This window comes from Mustela nigripes, chromosome 13 (assembly GCF_022355385.1).
Source record: "Mustela nigripes isolate SB6536 chromosome 13, MUSNIG.SB6536, whole genome shotgun sequence".
In the NCBI taxonomy this organism is placed as follows: Eukaryota; Metazoa; Chordata; class Mammalia; order Carnivora; family Mustelidae; genus Mustela; species Mustela nigripes.
In genome coordinates, this window is record NC_081569.1 from 72430896 (window position 1) to 72453164 (window position 22269).

General features: G+C 47.9%; 1 protein-coding gene and 1 pseudogene across 4 annotated transcripts; both read left to right on the plus strand.

Annotated features, from left to right (window-relative positions):
* The first annotated feature begins 2880 nt into the window (after nucleotides 1–2880).
* ABHD4 (abhydrolase domain containing 4, N-acyl phospholipase B) lies at nucleotides 2881–21879 on the plus strand. 4 transcript variants are annotated; one of them, XM_059372866.1, is made up of 7 exons: nucleotides 2881–2988; nucleotides 6611–6699; nucleotides 7946–8318; nucleotides 8446–8600; nucleotides 10647–10758; nucleotides 13512–13698; nucleotides 21643–21878. In XM_059372866.1, exons 1-7 carry the CDS (start codon nucleotides 2927–2929, stop codon nucleotides 21772–21774), a joined length of 1110 nt encoding a protein of 369 aa, XP_059228849.1. In that variant the 5' UTR covers nucleotides 2881–2926; the 3' UTR covers nucleotides 21775–21878. The 4 variants fall into 4 exon arrangements, with proteins under 4 accessions (XP_059228849.1, XP_059228851.1, XP_059228853.1 ...); XM_059372868.1 differs by lacking the exon at nucleotides 21643–21878 and adding an exon at nucleotides 14387–15904 and having other exon boundaries at nucleotides 2882–2988; XM_059372870.1 differs by lacking the exon at nucleotides 2881–2988 and adding an exon at nucleotides 3004–3099 and having other exon boundaries at nucleotides 21643–21879.
* Nucleotides 19261–19355, plus strand: LOC132000438 (U6 spliceosomal RNA; annotated as a pseudogene).
* Nucleotides 21880–22269: the final 390 nt, after the last annotated feature.

The following is a 22269-nucleotide window of genomic DNA, read 5'->3' on the forward strand; positions in this document are numbered from 1 at the left end:
ACATTTGAAACTGAAGAATGATCTATCCCTGCCAGGCCTGAGGTATCAGATTACCAGCTCCACCCACTTCTAGAATATTTAATGTGACTTACAGGTACAGAAAAGAGGGTTTGTCAAAATTCATTTCCATCAATAAAGATCATATTAATACTTTAATCATCCATAAAATCACACATGATGGCAGTAGAAGGAAAATCTTTTCTTTTGTACTTACACAGTGTGTCTTGTCTTTAAGGAGAAAGAAAGTACCTTACATTTCTTTCTCCTCAGAGGCCTGCCAAGAGCAGGCACTGAGAGCCTTCTCCACTCTATAATTCTAGTAGATCCAGCACAATCCTAAATTATCCTAGCTCTGGGGATACCTTAAAGGACCTATTAACTTTGGTTATAAAAGGATTTTCTATACATACACGTTTCCTACTTCTGAGCGACCTCTTTTGTAAAGAATGGCTTAGCACATAGAAACATAATACACCACCTCCTGAGATGAAGTCTAGAGAGATACAACCAGTTCCAGTCAGGCCATCCTTGCTGCAAAAAATTCTACGTCTTATAGGTTTTCAGTAAAGAGATTTTGTTGCTCTATCTTGGAATGATGTAGCCCAGAATTTCCTATATGGTACAATTCAGAATACAGCTCCCCAAGCCCTTGACACTTAGCATATTAGTTTATAGGTCACTGTTCATAATATTAGTTTATAGGTCACTGTTCACACCCCTGCCTCCTAGCTAGACTTTGTATCCGTGTAGTCATCCAATAAGTAGACCCATGTATCTACTCTGAGCCATGCCTGCCACTCTGAGTCACCTTGTAGGTGCTGGCATCAGAGCAGAGAACAAAACAGACAAGGCCCCATGTGAACCTTAAGTTCTAGTGGAGGGAAACTGATAATAAATGAGTAAACAAAAAGTCACAATAATTTCAGATGGTGATCAGTGTTAACGAAGAAAATACAACAGAATGGTGTGATAGAGTGACTGGAGATCTCTTTTAGACCCTGCGGTCAGGAGAGGCCTCAGAAGAGGGGAGGTCTGACCTGAGCTCAAAATCTAAAGTTGCCACTTCTGCAAAGGGACAAATAGCCTTGGGTGGTAGCAGATGATATTCTTAGAGCGAGCCTAACATAATGCTTGGCTTTGAACAAATAAATAATAATAATAATAAATTTTAGCTTAAATGTACTGTTCATTAGAATTATTTTGGTTAATCCTCACAACAAGACACAAGTCAGGGAAAGAAAATTAAGAGATGCTAAGTAACTTACCCAGGGGCATGTGGTGGGTATGTGGCAAAACCAAGATTACCCTTAAGCCAGACTTCTGACTCTAGAAACTATGCTTCTGATTAACCAATGAGTCTCACTGAGCTCCAGCATCTGAAGGGCTTCCTAAAAATACAGTTTTTAGCATCAAGCCAAACCAACTAATTTAGAATCTGAGAGGTTACGGATTAGAAACCTGAATTTTTAACAAGGCCTTCAGATGACTTTTATGCACACTAAAGTTTAGAATCACTGTGCTCTGTTGGAAGAATGAAATGAGACAAATATTCTATTTGTACTGCTTTGCCCCACATCTTGCAAATTGCTAGGCCCCTAAATTCTATAAATGCCCATTCTCTTAAACTTTGAGCTCTTAGAGTGATAGAGCAATCTAACACTTACAAAACAGAAGAAATCTCAGAATCTAAGACCTGCAAGAGGGTTAACCAAAAACACTTAGACAAACCCTTCCCCACGAGGAATCTCCCACCCACCCTCCACCACAGTTTGGTTTCAACCTAAGCAAGGGGATGAAGGGGATGACCTGAACCCCAACAACTCCAGGGACGTTAGGACTTGTTTACCACTTCAGGTAAGTTCTGGAGCCAGCCTCAACATTTGGCTCCACTGCTGAACAAGCCTGAAGTACACTCAGGACCTAAGAGATAAGCCAGAGGCCCCACACCCCATTCCAGCAACTTAAAGCAGCTAGGGCTTACAGGTCAGGGCCATTGATCCTCCAAATTTGGAAGCAGGAATCCTCCAAACAGGGACAGCTGGGATTGAGTCCATTATTTCCTGGGAACTAGGTTGGGAAATCTCCAGAGCAGAGGAACTGCATCTTGACATCAGTCGCTAAGGTTTAGGGTTGCCTGATAAAATTTCGGATGCCCACTTATGTCCCAAATATTGCACGGGATGTGCTTATTCTTTTTTTTTTTTAATTTACTTTTAATAAGTCTTTATTTATTTGACAGATCACAAGTAGGCAGAGAGGCAGGCAGAGAGAGAAGAGGAAGCAGTCTCCCTGCTGAGCAGAGAGCCGGATGCGGGGCTTGATCCCAGGACCCTGAGATCTTGACCTGAGCCAAAGGCAGAGGCTTTAACCCACTGAGCCACACAGGCGTCCTGGGATGTGTTTATTCTTTAAAAAAAAAAAAAAAAAAGTGTCTGAAGTTCAACTTCAACTTTAAGCATCCTGTTCTTTATTTGCAAAACCTGACAATTTACTTGTCAGGCCCCCGCCCCTTTGTAAGAAACATTAAACCAGTAGTATAGTTTCCACAAGCAACTTAAACATCACATTACAAGAAACTCCGGAAGGAGGCTATCAGAGGAGCTCTACGGGGAAGCCCAAACAGTTTTGTGAGCGTTCAGGGGTAGTGGGGTCACTTTTTAACTGTGACAGACTGGAGGGCTGAAGAAGGTCCTGTGGGAGACCCAGCCCTCTCAGAACTGCCTGTCTCCCTCACTGTCCCCCCAAACCTGTGAGCAGGATTACCGTCCTATTCCGTGAGCCCCCAGAGCGCCCTCGGTGGGCAGGCGGAACCGGGCTGGACTACCAGCCGGGTTCAGAGCCCGCCTCCGCCCCCCGGCCATGGCCACGCCCCACTTTGTTATCCGACCCTTTTCTGGGTCAGCTGGTGCTGGCGTCAGGCGGAGGGATGGGCTGGCTCAGCTCGACCCGGCAGGGCTTGTTTACTATGGCTGATGATCTGGAGCAACAGTGAGTTAATCCTGTGTCTTTCTCTTCCTCTCTCTCTCTCTGGGCCATGATCCCGGGACTGTCGGTGACTGAGGAACAGTTGTAGACACCTTCCCGCCTTTCCTTTTTCAGGTCGGCTTCAAGGGAGGGCCAGGGGTTGCGTTTGCTTGCTTTGCTTTTGCCCAGAAGAGGAGGCAGCAGAGCTCGGGGAGCGATGGTAGATAAGCTTGCCTACAGCTGAGTGACTCTGACTTGCCATGGTAGTCTTCGCGATCGCTCCTCGCTCCTCTGGTCGCGGTACAGAGGGGTTACACTTAGTGGTGATGGCCCGGATCCCCCCAAGCAGCTTGTGGGATGCGGGCGCGGGGGTAGCAGTTAGCAGTCAAGTCTGCTCGTCGAGATTCCCCAGGACTGTTGGGGGGTGGGGGGAAGGGCCTCTCCTAGCCGGGCAGGGAGAGGTCATGGGAAGAAGAAAAGGCTCCCGCGCTAGGATTGTCTGGAGTAATGGGCACGCAAGTTTCTTCGGCTCTCCACCGCTGAGACACTTAGCCAACCGCTTGCGATCCTAGTTGATAACGTTTTTAATCATCACAAGATCCTTAACGCCGTGGTTTCAGAATTACAGTTTTTGGGATTTGTTTTCACTGGCTCAAGGGCATCAGGTTTGGGATGCCACCTGTAGGTGGTGTGACTAGCAGTGCGCAGTCTGATAGAAGCAAGGAAAAGTTGCTTCCAGAAGAATGACTCAGCTCCCAGCCAAGCCTAGGTTTCACCAGAACAGGGCCTTTCCTGAATCCTGTGTTCCTGCTCCTCAGAGCTGCAGAACTGGCAGCTTGCAGCACTAATTAACTTTATGGCCGTAATAGCTTCCTGTGCTTGAAGGAACTGCTTAGGAAGAGTTTTGCTTTCTAAAGATGACCTTCCTAAAGGGAAATTTACAATGGCTACAATGACTTAGGGAAACACAGCTTAGAGATGTTAGAGATGCAAATAGCTCAGCTCCTTTTTACAGGTGAAGAAGTCAGGCCCATGAAAGATAGAGCAGATTGCCCAAGTCCCAGAGGTCCAGAACAGGCTTCTGACCCAACACAGAACCCCTTCTGCCTCACCCACCACCGGGATAAAAGCCCTCTAGAGGGAAGAGATCACTCTGGCCAGGCTAAGTTCATGGCTGAGTGGCTTCTCTGCCTCTTGCCTCAATTTCCCACCCTAGCCCTCACCTCCCCAACAGTAGTGGGGAGGTAACAGTGCAGCAGATACTATTTCCAGTGCTTTAGCTGTAACATTTTTGGTGAAGAGAGGAAACTAAAGCTCCTCCCTGAAGAATATCTGCTGAGCAGCCCATGATACTATTGGCATCGGACATCTTGCCTCAGCACTCCTTTGGGCAGGTACAAGGCAAGGTGGGGTCCACATGTCATGGTCTGACTTGTCACAGCCTCTGATATAGGGGAGAAAGTTCATCTTTTAAGACTGGCAAAATTCTGCAGTTTTGGTGCCCATGCTTTAAGTCTACGATAAGGAATTCCAGTAGAGTACTACATGGGTTGAGTATCTTCATGGAATTGGATTGATTGCGACTGACAGCTCTTGTCTGGCAGAAGTCACAGAGACACCACTCTTAGCCGCAACCTCGGGATTTCTTATAGTCATTGACGAGTTGAATGGATGTAGGCAACTTACGACTTAGCTGGGGGAAAAGAACATTTGATGGGAGCTTATCTTATGTTAGGCATCATTCTGTGTGTTTCAGGGGCATAAGCTCATTTAATCTTTATACAGACCCTATGAAGTAGATACTGTTAACTACCTTTCTCTTAACGACAAGAACAGAGTGGCTCGGTAATGTGCCCAGAACCACATTGCTGGTAAGTGGCAGTGTCAGGATTAGAACTCTGGTCTTCTGATTTATTTCACACTTCCTTTCAGAAAACAGAGTGTGAACGTGTGGTTATATACCATGGGTTTGAAAAGCTGGCCTGGGGGCCCTGGCTGGCTCAGTAGAGCATGTGATTTTTTTTTCTTTTTTTTTTTAGATTTTATTTATTTGAGAGAAAAAGCATGAGCAGGAGGGAGGGGCAAAGGGAAAGGGAGAAGCAGACTCCCTGATGAGCAGGGAGCCCAAATGGGATTCAATCCCAGGACCCTAAGATCATGACCTGAGCTCATGGCAGACATTTAGCCAACTAAGCTACTCAGGTACCCAGGCATGTGACTTTTGATCACAGGGTTGTGAGTTTGAGCCCCACGCTGAGTGTAGATATTACCTAAAAATAAGTCAATCAATAAATAAACTTTTAAAATAATTCTCCTTCGAAAATGAAAAAAAGAAAAAGCTGAAGCTAGAACTTCCAGAGGAACGGTACAGAGAAACCTGGATTTGAGATGTGGGCTCTAGCTCTGCTTCTTTTTCTAACTAGCCACTTAGCCCACTTAGGCCTCAGTTTCCTCATCTGTGAAATAAAGAGGCTGGACCAGATGACTCCTAAGGAGCCATCCTAATCTAAAATCCTGTGCTTCGAATGATGTATTGGGATGTCCAGTGTGTGGCAAGAGGGATCGGTAATGGTTCCTCTCATTCTCTCACAGAACAGAACACCCAGCCTAACTATGTTCACAGACCCTTCCCATAGCTGGTGGTATCCATTCTGTAATCCCCTTTATTCAGGCAGAGTTCAAGAAAAGAGAAATATCACATATGATGGACAAAGAATAAAAAACTCACTTAGCACCGAATTTGTCCCAGGCACCTTCTGACCTGCCTTACATATCTAGATGCTCGAAGACCGGTTACGGTTATTTATCACACCAAAGCCATTTTGCTTGTAAATGACGATAGTGTGATGCAGAACCAGAGGGTTCCCCCACCAAAAAAAACCCTGGTGCTTTCAATCTCTGCCCTGCAGCCTTAAATTTTCTTGGGAATAAAAAAGACAACGGAATGGATTATCATCATTTTACTGTGTGCCATTGGAGGTAAGGACGTATGTGAACTTTGTACACATTTTGTAATCTGGAAAACAAGGCCAGAGGCAACCTGGCAAGGCAGTTCCAACAGAATTTGAACCCAGGTCTCCTGCCTCTGGCTCCCTTCCTGTCCCATCTTGTTGTTTCAGGCTGCACTGATTGACTGCCTGAGAGCCCAGCTGGGTACTAACCCCACTCTACTTCCAGGGGCTTGGAATAGGGCACACACAAGCCCCAAGGCCCTGCCAGGAGGGCAGGTGGCATGGGAATTTGTCCTACCCTAAAGGAACATACAGTCCTGGGCATGGCAAAAGATAAAGATAACTGAAACATTAGTTAATAGTTGGCTTTTTTTCACCCCTTGTGATCTTGAACATTATGATAACCAGTAACAAAGGGGAGTTACAAAGCCCAAATGAGATAATACATGTGAAAGAGCTTTGCAAACTGTAAAGTGGGATTCACATGGTGCCCTGAGTATCTGTTGAAACAAAGGGCATGTTGTTAATTGCCATTTGCTGGGGAAAAGTAACAGTCTATCAGGCAGCAGGGAATTGCTGAGTGCCATAGAGCTGGTCTCCTAAGCCTGGGGAACACCCTGATAAGTCCTGTAACTGTCAGCAAGGCTGGGAGCATCAATGTTGCCAGTGGGTATCACTGTGTTTCTTTGTCCCAGGCCTCAGGGCTGGCTGAGCAGCTGGCTGCCTGCTTGGCGCCCCACTTCCATGTCTCAGCTGAAGAATGTGGAAGCCAGGATCCTCCAGTGTAAGTAGAAGGGATGGCTGATCCCACCTCCATCAGGAGTCCCAAAGAGGATACAGGATATCTCCCCAGAGGTTCCTAAACCGAGCCCACTGCTTCCTGACTATCAGCGCTTGGGGTAGAAGGAAAGGATGTCAGTGATCTGAGAGAAGATATTTGCATGGGGGACACCATATTGTATGATACTATTTCTCAACAGCTCCCGCCCTATCCATCATGCTAATTCCTGACACATCTCACAACTTCACTTCAAACCCAATACCAGCTATCTCCACAAAACACACACACACATACACACACACACACACACACCACTACGCATTCTCCTTCTCTCCTTCTCCCCTGTTCCTCCCTTCTTCCTATTCTCCATCTTTCTTCTTCCAAACACACAAGCACTTCTCAGATTTACCACCTTCCTACCTAAGGCCCAGCAGCAGTCCTGTATTCTCTAATATGACCTTGCTTGTGTACCATCCAGTTAGGCCCACCACTTAACCTGGCTGCTACTGTGACTTGGGATTCCCACGGGCCAACTCTCCTGGGCAGTATTACGTTGGGGCAGGGCATCCCATGATTGGCAGCAGCCACAGGCTCAAACAAGACCCTGGGGCCAGGTCTGCCCACATCTCCCTTATGATCCTCCCTGCCCCGGACCCACTGCCCCAGCCATGGATACCCTCTCTTCCTATGGGCCTGCGTGAGCACAGCTGCAGAACAGCCACAGCTTTCAAGCCTCCTCCCGGGGTCCAGGCAGCTGCTCAGTCACGTGACTGTTATCATGCCCGCAGAGCAGCCACTGCCCACTGACTGTCTCTAAGAGGAATAAGCCTATGGCTCAGTCCATACCCATCTCCCCCTCTACTGCCTCAGCTCCTGTCAGAAGCTATCCCCGCAGACACCCCCAGGGAGGATGCTTCTCTCCCTCTCTTGAGCCCCAAGCACATGCAGGTACAAGAGTAATGGATACAGGAGCTCTGTGAGGTCAGTGGGGTCACTCCCATACTGGGCCCGAAAGGCCAGACACACGATCTGGAGGAGTAAGATGGCTCCTCTAATTTCCTAGAGACTAGATAGCCTACGAATCGCACTTGGAGTTGATCTCTTGGGACATGTGGTCAGAGGGTTACGAAAGGAAGGAGGTGAGGACGGTTGGGATGGGTTTGGCAATGGAGACAGGAAGCTGAAGGACACATGACAGTGCTGTCAGAAAACAGTCTTCTTGCTCTGCCCTGCGTTCCCCTCTCCCCAGGCCTCCAGAACAAGTTCCTGGCCCGATATGTGTCCCTCCCGAACCAGAACAAGATCTGGACAGTCACCGTGAGCCCGGAGCTGAGGGATCGCACCCCCCTGGTGATGGTGCACGGCTTCGGGGGTGGTGTGGGCCTCTGGATCCTCAATATGGATTCACTGAGTGCCCGCCGCACTCTGCACACCTTTGATCTGCTTGGCTTTGGGCGAAGCTCGAGGCCAACATTCCCTAGGGACCCCGAAGGGGCCGAAGATGAGTTCGTGACATCCATAGAGACGTGGCGGGAGACCATGGGGATCCCCAGCATGATCCTCCTGGGGCATAGTTTGGGAGGATTCCTGGCCACCTCTTACTCTATCAAGTACCCTGAAAGGTAAGGAGTCACCCCTCTTGCTCATGACCTAATTCCTTATCTCACTGGCAACCTTCTTCCTGGGCAAGTTAAGGTCTATGGTTCTTCCAAGCCCATACAACTTGCCTTTTACTTTTTCTTCCTTTAGAGTTAAACACCTCATCCTGGTGGACCCATGGGGCTTTCCTCTTCGACCGACTGACCCCAGTGAGATCCGTGCACCCCCAACCTGGTTCAAGGCTGTAGTGTCTGTCCTAGGGCGTTCCAATCCCCTGGCTGTTCTTCGAGTAGCTGGGCCTTGGGGTGAGTAGCCTGCAGATAAAGAAATTTTCTCCTTACACCAAGGCCATTCCGTTCTAGAAGCCCCCTCCCCATTTTAGACAGCCCCACTGTCTAGACTCCCACCGTGCCCTCTTGTCCATGAGAACTAGGAATAGGCCTAGCATTGTTACTTATAGTTCTAAATCTGGACCAGATCTCTTTGTCTACAGTTTCAGAAGGTTCTTTTTTCCTTCATCCACATGCAAAAAGCTTTCCTATGTAGGGGACAGATGGAGTAGAACTAGGCAGAACTGTGCCTTGGCTAGACCGCCAGAGAGAGAGAACAGGGCCACGAAGGGACTCGTCCTCTGCTGAGGTCGTAGGGTACATGTATGAGTTTATCGCAACCTGTTGGTGACTCACCGTGGTACCCGCCCTGCCATCAGATCCCGTCTCTGCAGCTCACCCAGCACCTGCAGGAGCCAGAGCCCCTAGCATAACCCACAGTGCTAGGCAAGCCCCTCTAAACCATGCCTATTCCAGTTCTGTGGGTGAGGAAAGGGAAGGAAAGGGGGGAGCCAGCCAGAGTAAGTAAAATTAGGAGATCTTGGCCTTCTGACCTCATACTGCCAGCACTCCTCCTTTCCGGGGGTCGGGGGAGGGGTACTTTTTAATGTGATGACGTAGAAAGCAGATTCCCTTTATAGAAAAGATAGGTGACCTCCTATCCTGTAATGATGGCTTTTGTATACCTAGTGAGGTATATGTAATGTAGCCAGTTACTGCAAGTTAATTACCAATGGCTGCATAAGAGTATCTCTTAAGGCCCTCCAAGAGAAACAGAGTAACTCAGGAAAAAGAGGAAAAATGGATTTGAGGAGAAGGTAGGAGTTTGGGAAGAAAGGAAAGTTTTTGAGACACACAGGTGCCAAAGAAGAATGATCAGAGAGCTGACCTTCCTAGCACTCACACTCCAGCCAACCCTCTGTAGTCCTTTTCCAGGGAGCAGCCCTGCTCTAAGCGTTCTCCCCTTCTCTGGACTTGCATCAGGCCCAATTCGTGCACGGGCCTCAGAGCCATGATGGTTGAGCAGCTGGCTGGCAGCCACGGAGGAAGGCCAGGGCCCAGGGGACCCCAGCTATGCCTCCCTCTCACACCTCAGTCCTCACGCATGGAGAGAAGACCAGGAGAGAGATCAGAAGTTGACCATTAGGCCCAATTTCTAGTCCATTGTGGGTGCCCTCCTGCTTGTACGTGTGCTAGAAAGGAAGGTGAAAGGAACAGATTGCTCTAAAACCACGGCCCAAGTCTGAGATGCTGGACTTAAGTTCACATCTCCACTCGCATTCTATTACATACAGGCCTGCACTTGAGAGGACTCTGGGCAGGTAGTCGAGCTTCATCTGTCAAAGTTCAAACCCCACATCAGAGATATAGAGATATAGAGATTACCTTTAAAAAAAAAAAAATGCCTAAGGGTCCTAAGGGTCTTAGAGAAGCAACATAGCTCAGACTGTTAAAAAACAAACAAACAAACAAAAAAGGCATCTCGGCCATGAGCTCTTTTCTTTTTTCTTTTTTTAAGATTTTATTTATTTGAGAAAGAGCGTATGTGCAGTTGGGGGAAGAGGAGAGTGGGACACAAGCACTCCCACTGAGCACAGAGCCCAACGTGGGCTAGTCCCACAACCCCAAGATCGGGACCCAAGCCAAAATCTAGAGTCAAAAATTAGACATCCAGCTGACCGAGCCACCCAGGCACCGCTCAGCCGGGGCCTCTTACAGGGCTTGAGATCCTCAGAGGAAATGAACTTGGGACTTGATGGAGCTGAGACTAAGCTGGTTCCATTGGGCTGTCTGCGGTCTTTGGTAACCAGCTGACTCCCTTGCAGTCCTCTGGGGCTCCAGACAACTCACACAGTCTGTCCGCCACTATAAAGTTAAATGTACAGAGCGCACATACCCATGGAGAAATAACATTTGGTGTAAGTTGTTCGAACATGCACATGGAGGGGGGCGGTCTTCCCACACCACCACCACCCCTGTCCCCCAGACTGGCTACTCCCATGTTTTTCTCTCCCCTTCCAGGACCTGGCCTGGTTCAGCGATTCCGGCCGGACTTCAAGCGCAAGTTTGCAGACTTCTTTGAGGATGATACTATATCTGAGTATATCTACCACTGCAATGCTCAGAATCCCAGGTGAGGGGCCTCCCAGGGCCAGCTCGGAGTGGACAGGTGTGGAGATGAAACTCCCAACTGCTGGCCACACTCCAGAACTGTCCCAGGATCATTCTCTGCTGCATTTCTTCTTGCATTCAATTAGGGAAACACGGGCGCTAGCAGGCTCCATTATTTCCAGAGACCTCCCAAGGGAGAGGCACAAAGGGATGGAGAAGATAATAGATTGCTTAATCATGCTGCCCATCTCTCTAGAGGAAGACTCTTAACTCTTCCCTGGAGATAGGCAGTTAGCCTGGCAGGGAAGAGTCTGGAAAACATTTTAAAAGTTTGTTTTAATTGAAAAAGTGAAATGAATATGGTATTTTTTTAAAAGTCAGGGGGAAAAAAGTCTTCTCCATTGCAGTCTGAAGTTCCACTAATTCTGTTGCTATTTCCAGTCTGAGATACTATGTGACACTGCTTCAGAGAACCTCTTTGTGTATCTTCCTTCACACACATACGTGCCTATATCTAAAATACCTTCCTACAAATAGAACCGCAGATGGAAAGAATGTGCATTTTAAAATTTCATTATGTGCACCTTGAAATACTCACTATTGGGATAGGAATTCCTTCCATACCCTTTTGAATATTGGGGGGGGGGGTTCCCAAAACTGGAGAAGTTTCAGTCTTTGACTGTTCACACAGCAGGCCCCACAAGCCCGCTGATCTGCAGTCTTGGCAGCTGAGAGGCGGAGAGGTTGTCTTCTACCCCAGGCAGTGCCCTGTGAGCGGCTGACACAGGAGGCTGTGTTGGTGGCACTCCTCTGGAAGCCTCACCCAGCCTGCTGGGAGGCGTGTGGTTCAGAAGTTAAGGTCACTGGAGCAGCAGCCCTACCCCGCCTCATTCCAGGCCTGGCCAGGTCACCCATGGTGAGCCCAAAGCTGTGAAGACAGTGGGGGTTGCATTGCAGCAGGTGCTGTCTGAGCACTAGCTTCAAACCCAGCGGGCTTTGGGGCAGCGTGGGAACTGTGTCCCCAGCATCCCGCAGGAGCTCAGCTAATTGAAGTGTCCCGCTTCAGCAGCGGCATTGAGACTCCGCTCAGCAGTCGAATCAGGTAGTCCCTGCTTCCTGCTCTCGACCCCTGTCTCAGCCCCCACCGGGCTCAGTGCCAGTCTTCCTACCCACTCAAGGCCCAACCCCAGCTGCCTGCTCAGAACTTCTCCAGTCCCATACCTAGTTGTGTGGAATGAATGGCCTCCTGATGTCAGCCTCAGAATGTATAATCGTGCAACTCCTTCGGGTCCTGGGGGAAGCAGAGATGACATCAGTGGTCATCAGGCCTCTCCCCACAATGCCATCACTCAATTTTATAGCCGCCCACATGTTTCTGAGTTGTAACCCTGGCATGCTCATGGTAACTCTTACCCATTCCTTGGAAAGCATGAAATCCAGCCAGGGAAAAATATTTGGGGTTACCTACTTGGCTTCACCTCATCTTAGAGGCCTTGTGCATATTTTCATTTTCCTCAGTGAGTAAATAAAGAGGATATAATTCTCTAATTTGTAGATAAAAAAATTAAAGTGTATTCTGGTTACCTGGCTTGCTAAGAAAACAGGTAGGATTTGAATTCACATCTCCCTGACTCCCAAAGTCCGTAATTCTCCACCATGCTGCCATGTCTTATAGAGGAACTCTGTTTTTTATGGTCTGTGCAAAACTTAAGCTCACCTTTATCCCAGGGTACGATACAGGAGGCTGGGAGACAATATCCGAACAGGCTGGGCCTGGAAGGCCGCTGTCCCCCGAACCTCCCGTCCCTCCTGCCTCCCACAAAAACTGCAGAGCAGCCCAGAAGGTCAGCTTTCGTCTCAGCCTTGCAGACCCCTCCTGCCGCTTCTCAGTCAGCGATGCCTAAGGAAGTGGCCAGGGAGCAAGGTAGATTAGATCAGCCCTGCTTCCCCCACTGTGTCCTCTGGAGACCAGTGTTCCATTCCAGAGTCTCGTCAGGAAGCCTTTGGCACTGCTCGTGTTTGCTCCTCACAGCGCCCCCCCACGTGAACCCCTCTTCTCTCTCTTCCACCCCCAGCAAGCTTAACTCCCTTTGCCCGTTCACCAGCCTTTCATAATTCTTGAGAAATACAAAGTTAAATAACCATATCATAGCTATTTATTTATTAAAAGATGTATTTATTTGAGACAGAAATAGCATGAGTGGGAAGGGCAGAAGGCGAGGGAAAGAATCTCAAGCAGACTGTGCCCTGGAGCAGGGAGCCCAATGCAGGGCTCAACCCCAGGACCCTGAGATCACGACCTGAGCTGAAACCAAGAGTCAGACACCCAACTGACAGAGCTCCCTGGGTGCCCCTTTATTTGTTTATTTTTAATAATTAGCTACGTAATGCCTACCTCCCTAAAGCATGAGAGAGTTGTGAGCACCGGCAGGGCCAGCACCACCTCTGTCTGACTTGGATGTCCTCACTCTCCACCCAGGGCACGACAGGGGAATATCTGTTGAGTAAATGTTAACCCATTGCATCTTTGGACAGCTGTCAGCGTCAGTTTTCCAGAGTGCGTCCCTAGCTGTCTCCTGTGCTGGGAGGTCTCGGCAGCTTGGGACCCGTCTCCTCGTCCCAGTATTTCCTGAGCCAGGTGCAGGGTCCCGGGAGGAGTACACACATGCCGGGGGTCCTGTACCCCCGTCTCCAGCCTCCAAAGAGCCAGCACGTGGACACCGGACGCAGCGGGGTTTACTCTGGGCGCAGTCTCACTGTGTTTTGCTCCTTCAGTGGGGAGACAGCGTTCAAAGCCATGATGGAGTCCTTCGGCTGGGCACGGCGCCCCATGTTGGAGCGGATTCACTTGATTCGCAAAGATGTGCCCATCACCATGATCTACGGGGCCAACACCTGGATAGATACCAGCACAGGGAAGAAAGTAAAGATGCAGCGGCCAGATTCCTACGTCCGAGACATGGTATGTTTGTTGGCCAGCCAAGGAGCTGGACTGAGGTAGAAGTGTGTGGTGAATGCCGGCACACAGCAAGGAACTCTGGGCATAGAGGAGCCTCGGGGTAGGGCCGGGGGAGCCAAGAGTCAGGGGGCAAGAGAGCAGGTGGGTTCAGATTGTGCAGTGGATTTGGAAGGCTTGACTCTGTGATACTGTGATTAGGGGGCTCTCCCTTCTGTGGCGTCCAGTTCAGCTGAATGACAGGTTCTTGTTCAATACTACCACACTGGACCCCCTGGGCCACCCCAAAACCAGTGCCATGAACAGTAGAGCAGGTGGTAGAGGCTGCCTTCATGAAGCCTTCCCTTTTTCTTGTCCCTCTCGCCCCTCATTTGCTAAGCAGTGTGCTTAATGAGGCTGGGGGCTACCTACAGGCCCTGGTGTACCAGACCCGTGGATGAAACAGGATGGCAGTGGGGCCGCATTGAAGGAGGTAGAGTGAACAGTCAGAGGAGAACCAAAATGGGATGCTGGGATTTGTTGACCCCCACAGGAAAGTGCTGAAATTCTAGGAGAAAGTTGGAATGTTATTTCTGATAAGTGCTCCCAGGCGATGGGCAAGCAGGTCTACAGGAGAAAGAAATGGTGTGCCAGCTGCCTAGTGCTTGGAATAAAGGGCCTTCCCACCTGTGTTGGGCTCCTTCTCTCCCCACAGGAGATTGAGGGTGCTTCGCACCACGTCTATGCGGACCAGCCACACATCTTCAATTCCGTGGTGGAAGAGATCTGTGACTCAGTTGACTGAGCTGCTGCCCCTGGAGGAAGAGGAGAAAGCCAGAGAGCTGCTCTCGCCTCCCTGTCCGCTTACTCGCCCCTGTGTCCTTTCCTTACCAACTAACATGTGCCAGCCAGGCAGTCTTGGGCTGTCCCCAGGGCAGGACCACAGTGAAGAAGAGCACTCCCGAACCCACACGAAGGGTTGGAGGCTGAAGCCGCACGAGGCCTTGAGCACCCCACCCCGGGGAAGAACATAAAGGGTTGCATAGTGCCACCCATTCTCTCCATGCCAAGTGTTACCCAGATGGTGGTTGTGACGGGATCGCACTGAGCCACGTTCCCTCCCCGTGCCAAAGGTGGGGGGTGGGGGGCGGCCTCTTCCCCCGGGTGAGGGAGAGGCTCCCGGCAGCCTTTCCCAGCTCTGGAATGCTTGTGGGGGTAGGTTCCAAGCAAAAGCATCCTCCTACGTCACCCCCAGCCTCCATTCCATGCCAGTTTTGTCCAGAGTCTGGTTGGGAGCTAACTACCAACTAACTACTAACTTCTTAACTACCAAGAGCAGGTCTCAGAGTGCCCTTGACCTGTGAGGTCCCTCCCACGACCTAAGAAGTCCTATCCAAAGCGCTCATTAACGGATGAGGAACAGGCCAGGGCAGGACATGGCTGGCCCATGGTGATACAGCTCTGCTCCGGGAGAGCTAAGGCTCGAACCCAGGTCTGCTGACACCTAGTACCCACTGCAGACTCCATTTTGCTAAAGTTCAAGGCAGACACCATTGCCATGAGGCTGGTCCTAGTCACTGGCCGAGGGTAAGCCCATCCCTGTCCCACTTTCTAGCCCCATTGTGCAGGCGTGCTATTGTCCGGCCGTGTGTCTCGGCCCTGGCTGCCTAAGCGGGGGACACTCAAGTGCTTCCTTCCCTGCCCCCTCATCGTCCCAACTGGGAGGCCTCTTGGCCTCCCTCTGTGCCTTGGGCCCTAAAGCCCCACCTGTAGGACAGAGCAAAGATGGCCCCTGGTGGAGAGATAAGGGAAAGGCCCTTCAACCCCAGGGCTGTGTCTGGATTCCTTGTCCCCACTAGTATCCACGGAGTTTTTCTACCCTGCCCATGGTCTGATGAAGAGCCTCAAGCCAGCAGTTCCCTGTCCTCATCAGCCACAGGATGGTTCTCACTGCCTGGCCCTCTATCCCTGCCATCTGTCCCATGGTCTTCAGCTCCTCCTGCCCCCGACCTACCTGTCACTGTCTCCCAGGGGCTGGTTCCAGGTGCTGCTCTGAGGTTCTGGGCCGTGGGCTGGGCCTGGCCCCAGAACCAGGGCAGCTTCTGTCTGCCCCTTGAGTTTTGTAAAGCTGACCCTTTCACCAGAATAGTATTAACTCCTGGTGCTTTGTACTACTGGTCCAGCTGCCTTGGGCTCCTTTTCTATATTAATAAAGAAATGCGTAAAAACTGGAGGCAGTGATGTTTGAAGCTCTGACAAGAGTGATGGGTGGTTCCTGAGTCGGAGAAGGGGGCCAGAGAGCTACCTGCTTCCACGCCACCCCCTCCTGTTTTTTTTTTTTTCCAAGATTTTATTTATTTATTTGGCAGATAGAGATCACAAGTAGGCAGAGAGGGAGATGGGGTTGGGGTGGGAGGAAGCAGGCTCCCCACCGAGCAGAGAGCCTGATGCAGGGCTCGATCCCAGGACCCTGAGATCATGACCCAAGCCGAAGGCAGAGGCTTAACAACTGAGCCACCCAAGCACCCCTGGAAGTTCCATTTTCTGCTTACTCCAGAACCACTTCTCTTTGGGAACCTGCATAACATGCTGACCCGATTTTCTTGAACCCAACACAACGCAGACACATTCCTCAGGACCACAAGCAAGAAGAGTCTGAGAAAGGACCCCCACAGTACCCTGTTTACATTCCAGGCCCACACACACGTATGCACGTACACACACACATACACACACCCCACGCACACACATTCCATCTGACTGGGTCATTCCTAATGTTCTCAGGGCTGGGACTAAGAAATCACTATGACTCTCCCACTTGTCTACACCTTTCCTGGTGGGTTCTAAGGATTTGGGGTACCGTTCACTCTATAACTTGAGTTGCTGAAAGGCCTAGCAGTCTGCAAGGAGAGATTCCACAAACAGACATAGAGGACTGAGAAACCCAAGATTGGGGAGGTCCTTCCCTATTCAGTGGCTAGCAGGGAATGTGCTAAATTTAACTTCCTTCTTGGGACAGACAACAAAATATGCGTGCTAAAAATGCAGTCTGGTTTTGTTGCCAAAAACATGGTGAATACATCTGTCTGCTTTGACTATCACACTGTCAACCCATGAGTGCAGGTGCATGCAGTTCAGGACCAGAAAGAAAGTAACCCTACCGGCTGATAGCAAGCACAAGTTGCCATGGGCAGTGAGAAACGTCACTCCTCTCATCATATGACCTTCCAATTCGTACAGGGTCCTCCTGGATAGGGTCTGGAAAGTCCTTTTTCTCCAATATCCCTCCCTTCTCTGCCTTCCCCCCAAAGTCTTCATCTATCTTGCAGAAGCAAGCCAGACATGAGATTTTTGAGGGTCAGAACTGAAGCCCATCCGGATGAAATAGCTCAAAACAAACCATCTTTTCTCTTGTGAATGTCGACTGTTCTTCATAGCATAAATTCAGCATTATTATGCTAGAAAAGTCTTTGTCTTTATCCTACTAAATATCACTCTTCAGGAGAGTTGAGGAGAAAAGACAATCCCATCCTGATATTTCCACAGGAATAATGCGTCCTTTGGTAGAGTACCCGGGAGGATTGAGTTTCATTGATGCCAACAGAGGCACACAGCCCTCCCTCCAACCCAGGAGGATGAGACCCTATTCTTTTAGTTGGTAACTCTGTAAGGGGATAGGAGGCCAGCCCTGGCCTTGTGAATGATTAAGATCCTTCCCCAAGTTATTCTGAGGCCTGAGATAGAGCTTGTTGTAATTCGGCAACCTCGTATTTTAATTGAGCCATCTGAGAACAAATTATTCAAGCAAAAGAAACCTGGGACATGCTAGTTACTACAGAGGACTCTGAAGGACTTGTGGTTGTGGTGATATTTTCAACTACCCAATTCGAAGAGTGACTGGAAAAGAAAGAGCACGAGGCTGGACAACCTGACAACTAAGGCTAATGTCACAGACCAGGATTGTGAGGACTGCTTGTGGCCTGTGACAGAAGATTTATGGGCCTCTGATAAATGACAAGGGAACTAACACAAAGCCTGGGCATCATAGACCTCCTAAAATTTCGGAGGAAAGGGAAAAGCATCCAAAGAGAACTGCAAAACCATATATTCTATCTGTGGTTTCCCACATGGGTCTGTGGACTGGAGCTGGATTTCAGGTCTACAATGAAATAACACCTTTTTTCGATATTAATAAATTTTGAAATTAATTAATTTTGAAATTAAGTCCTTTCTAGCCTTTTCAGGATGAATTTATTGTTCTTCTATGAAAAGATAATGATATTCTAAGATTGTGTGGGGGTGGGAGGAACTGTCATTTCTTGTTGCCAAACACATTAATTTGGGGGTTTTTCTCCCCAAAATTTTAATTAATTTTAGTAAAAATCCTAAAGTCTGGGAAGTGCTATATTATAGAAGACCAGAATGGGGGGCGACTGGGTGGCTCAGTGGGTTAAAGCCTCAGCCTTCCGCTCAGGTCATGATCTCAGGGTCCTGGGATCCAGCCCCGTATCAGGCTCTCTGCTCAGTGCGGAGCCTGCTTCCCTTCCTCTCTCTGCCTGCTTGTGATCTCTGCCTGTCAAATAAATAAATAAAATCTTAAAATAAAAAAGAGGAAGAAGAAGAAGAAGACCAGAATGAGAATTTGAATTTTATCACAAGAAAATAAATAGATTATAAGGAGCTTATGACTGGTGGATGACCCAGGAAAGATAACAGGGCTCAGAGGAAGTAGATCTAATTACAGTTTTCAACAGTAGTGTATATGTCAAAAAGGAAATCACAAACCTTCCGAAAAGAAGCATTTGGCTGCGGATAAAAGAAGAAGCGAACAGGAAATAAAACCTGGTAGGAGTACAGAATAGATGTTAAAATAAACAGAGGACATGGGCAATGCTTTTTTAATTCAGATGATAAATGTGATTTAAGGCAGGATACAGCTGTGCCAGAGGTCGCAAGCATCAGGACATCAGTTCTTTTTGCTAGAAGCAGAGCACCTAGTACATTTTTGCCCTGCTAACAATTTCACTTGCTAGAATGTTGAAGGAAGATGGCCAGATGCAATTTTTACGGATTTTGAGAAGTCAGATCTTAAAATGTTCCAAGGAAAATTACCTAAGAGGCCCGAAAGGGACAGCAAGCTCTCAAATGTGAAGTTCTAGAAGTTTTCTCCCAAAGGATCCTGCTGAGGAAGGAAGGAGGAAGGAGGGCTTCACCAATCAGGAAGCAGCTGCACACTCTGTCTTCTGATGTGATCAAACTGTGGGCAGAGATGAAGGTCACATCTCCTACATTAAAAAATGAACCAAACAAGCAAAGCAGGGACAGTTTGTATGAAAACATTCAACTAAAATGAATGTTTTAGTGGGCTGGGTGCTCCGTTTGAAGCAGTAAAGAATGAAGCTGCCAAGAACCCTAACATAATGGAAGGTAAATGAAACCTGCATTCATGGGGGAGACTCAATTAGGAAACCTCATTACTCCCTGATCTGAGAGGAGATTCAATTCCGAGAACATTTTGCCTTTTTTATGTGAACAAAACAATTTCATTGTTAAAAAAAAAAAACAAATACTTTTTAGAAAAAGCATCCAGTGCTTGTTTCGGCAGCATACATACCAAAATTGAAACAATACAGAGATTAGTATGGCCCCTGGACAAGCAAAATTGTGAAGCAATTCATATTTTTAAAAGAATTAATTACTTAAAAGCCATCCATAATTTACTATGCAGAAATAACCACATTAAACATTTTGGAATACACACACCCACGCCCCTAAATGTTTTATCTTTGTGTATAGGATAAAAAATATGAGTAAGTAGGGGCACCTGGGTGGCTCAGTGGTTAAGCCTCTGCCTTCAGCTCAGGTCATGATCCCAGGGTTCTGGGATCGAGCCCCACATCAGGCTCTCTGCTCAGCGGGAAACCTGCTTCCTCCTCTCTCTGTCTGCTTCTCTGCCTACTTGTGATCTCTGTCTGTCAAGTAAATAAATAAAATCTTTAAAAAGTATATGAATAAGCCATTCACAAAAGATATACAGATAGCCAATAAACATATGAAAAGATTTCAACATCTCTAGTAATACAGTAAATACAAAATAATAATGAGATACTACTTTTTACATGAATATTGTCAGAAGAATTTTAAGACTGACAGCATCTGGCAGCTGAGTGGCTCAGTCAGTTAAGCTTCTGCTTTTGGCTCAGGTCATGATCTATGGGTCCTGGAATCAAGTCCTGCTGTGGGCTCCTTGCTGTGCAGGGTGTCTGATTCTCCCTCTGCCCCTCCCCCTGCTTGTGCTTGCTCTCTCTCTCTCACACTCACTCCCCTCTCAAATAAATAAATTAAATCTTTTTAAAATAATAAATAACTAAATAGATAAATAAGATAAAATGGCATACACCTTGAGCCATGAGTCCTAATAGTAGGAATTTATGCCAATAAATGTTAGCACCATTTAACAATCTGTGTCCACTGGCTATAAAAGTGACATATAAATTATATTATATGGTTTTATAGGTACTGACATGGAAAGACATTTTATTTTTTTTTTAAGATTTTATTTATTTATCAGAGAGAGAGAGGGGGAGAGAGCGAGCACAGGCAGACAGAATGGCAGGCAGAGGCAGAGGGAGAAGCAGGCTCCCTGCTGAGCAAGGAGCCCGACATGGGACTCAATCCCAGGACGCTGGGATCATGACCTGAGCCGAAGGCAGCTGCTTAACCAACTGAGCCACCCAGGCGTCCCTGGAAAGACATTTTAAAACATCAAGTAGTAAATAATTCATGTAACCCCATTCCATTTTTGTAGAATAAAAGCTACTTCTGTGTGGATAAATAGATGTATGTCCTATAAGCTTAAAATATATTTAACAATTTTTGTTGTTACAGAGTGGATGGAATTGGCTGGTGAGATTCCCATGTTTTACTTACGCACTTCCATCCTGGCTAAAATTTGGCAATGAGTGTGTGTTTTTACAATTAAAGACAAAAAAAGCTCTCCAGTCAAAGGTGATCCTAATTTTGATTTACATTCATGATGTCGGTTTCAGGGGTGAGCTCCCTTAGGCAGGAAGCAGGTCTGCTTGCCTGGCTTTATACATGGTCTAGCACAAATATGTACCTGGAATTGACAAAGCATTATGGAAGCAAAGAGCACTGTGGGACTGGAATCCCAGGGCCAGTTGTATTAAGACAAATGCCAAAAAAAAAAAAAGTCTTAAGTCAATCAGAGAAAGACAATTATCATATGATCTCTCCAATATGAGGAATTTGAGAGGCAGGGCAGGGGGTAGTAGGGAGTAGGGAGGGAAAAAATGAAACAAGATGGGATCATGAGGGAGACAAACCATAAGAGACTCTTTTTTTTTTTTTAAGATTTTATTTTTATTTATTTGACAGAGATCACGAGTGGGCAGAGAGGCAGGCAGAGAGAGCAAGAGGAAGGGAAGCAGGCTCCCTGCTGAGCAGAGAGCCCGATTTGATTCGGGGCTCGATGCAGGGCTCGATCCCAGGACCCTGGGATCATGGGATTATGACCCAAACCGAAGACAGAGGCTCTAACCCACTGAGCCACCCAGGAGCCCCCATAAGAGACTCTTAATCTCGCAAAACAAACTGAGGGTTGCTGGGGGAGGGGAGTGGGAGAGGGTGGTTGGGTTATGGACATTGGGGAGGGTATGTGCTATGGTGAGTGCTGTGAAGTGTGTCAGCCTGATGATTCACAGACCTGTACCCCTGGGGCAAATAATACATTATATATTAATTTTTAAAAAGAGAGGCTTAATTTTTGCTGCTGCAAATAAACAGACTTCCTCCCTCTTTCTTTTCTTAGACATTTTCTTGAAAAAAAATTGTAAGTTCTTTCTCAGTCTTTTTGAAATACATTCTATAAATCTTTTAGAAATCTGAATGAGCCTCTGGCCATTTTTGTAATCCACGGTGTCTTTCTTTTTTTCTTTTTTTTTTTTTCAGAATCTTAGGAAGATTTTATTAGAAGCCTTCCTGCAAGTTGGACCAACGTGCCCTGTTCCTCGGGTGGGGTCAGGGCGTGAGCACCTGCTGTGCGCAGGCACCCCCCTCCCCACCTCACAGTGTCTTTCTTAAGGACCTGGAAACCATCTCCTTGAAGTGCCATCTTCAAGAAAGTGCGCTTCTCTCCTTTGCTCCCAAACAACCTCCTGTTATTAAAGTCAACTAGCTAACAGATGCTCATCCCAATTACCGAGTGATTATGGGATGAACTGGGCAACAAATGGTGCTATCAAGCCCTCTTACCTGAGGACTAGTTTTTGATCTTGACAAAATGTGTACAATTCTTCTTACCTGTTGGAGCGGTAGAAAAGGGTGGGATTTCTTCCTCTCTCTGCAGTCTCTGTAGAGGGTTGCCTGGGATGCTCAGCATGGAACAGGGACGGTACAGGGCTGCAAGAGCTCCTGACTCCAAGGATCCCAAACAGACCAGGTTCAGCTTGCTGCTGAAAAAATCCAAGGTCAGAGAACCAGTGCTGGTGACACAAGAAAGGAATTCATTTCAGTGAGGCCAACACCAAGAAGACAGTGAACCAGCACTAGTATCTCAAAGACGGTCTCCAAAGTGCC

Bases quoted from the DNA above. Each gene is read 5' to 3' on its own strand.
- ABHD4 (XM_059372866.1), top strand. From the start codon at position 2,927: ATGGGCTGGCTCAGCTCGACCCGGCAGGGCTTGTTTACTATGGCTGAT. The intron at 2,989-6,610 runs GTGAGTTAATCC...TCTTTGTCCCAG, and splicing joins GCTGATGATCTGGAGCAACA to GCCTCAGGGCTGGCTGAGCA. The intron at 8,601-10,646 runs GTGAGTAGCCTG...CTCCCCTTCCAG, and splicing joins TCGAGTAGCTGGGCCTTGGG to GACCTGGCCTGGTTCAGCGA.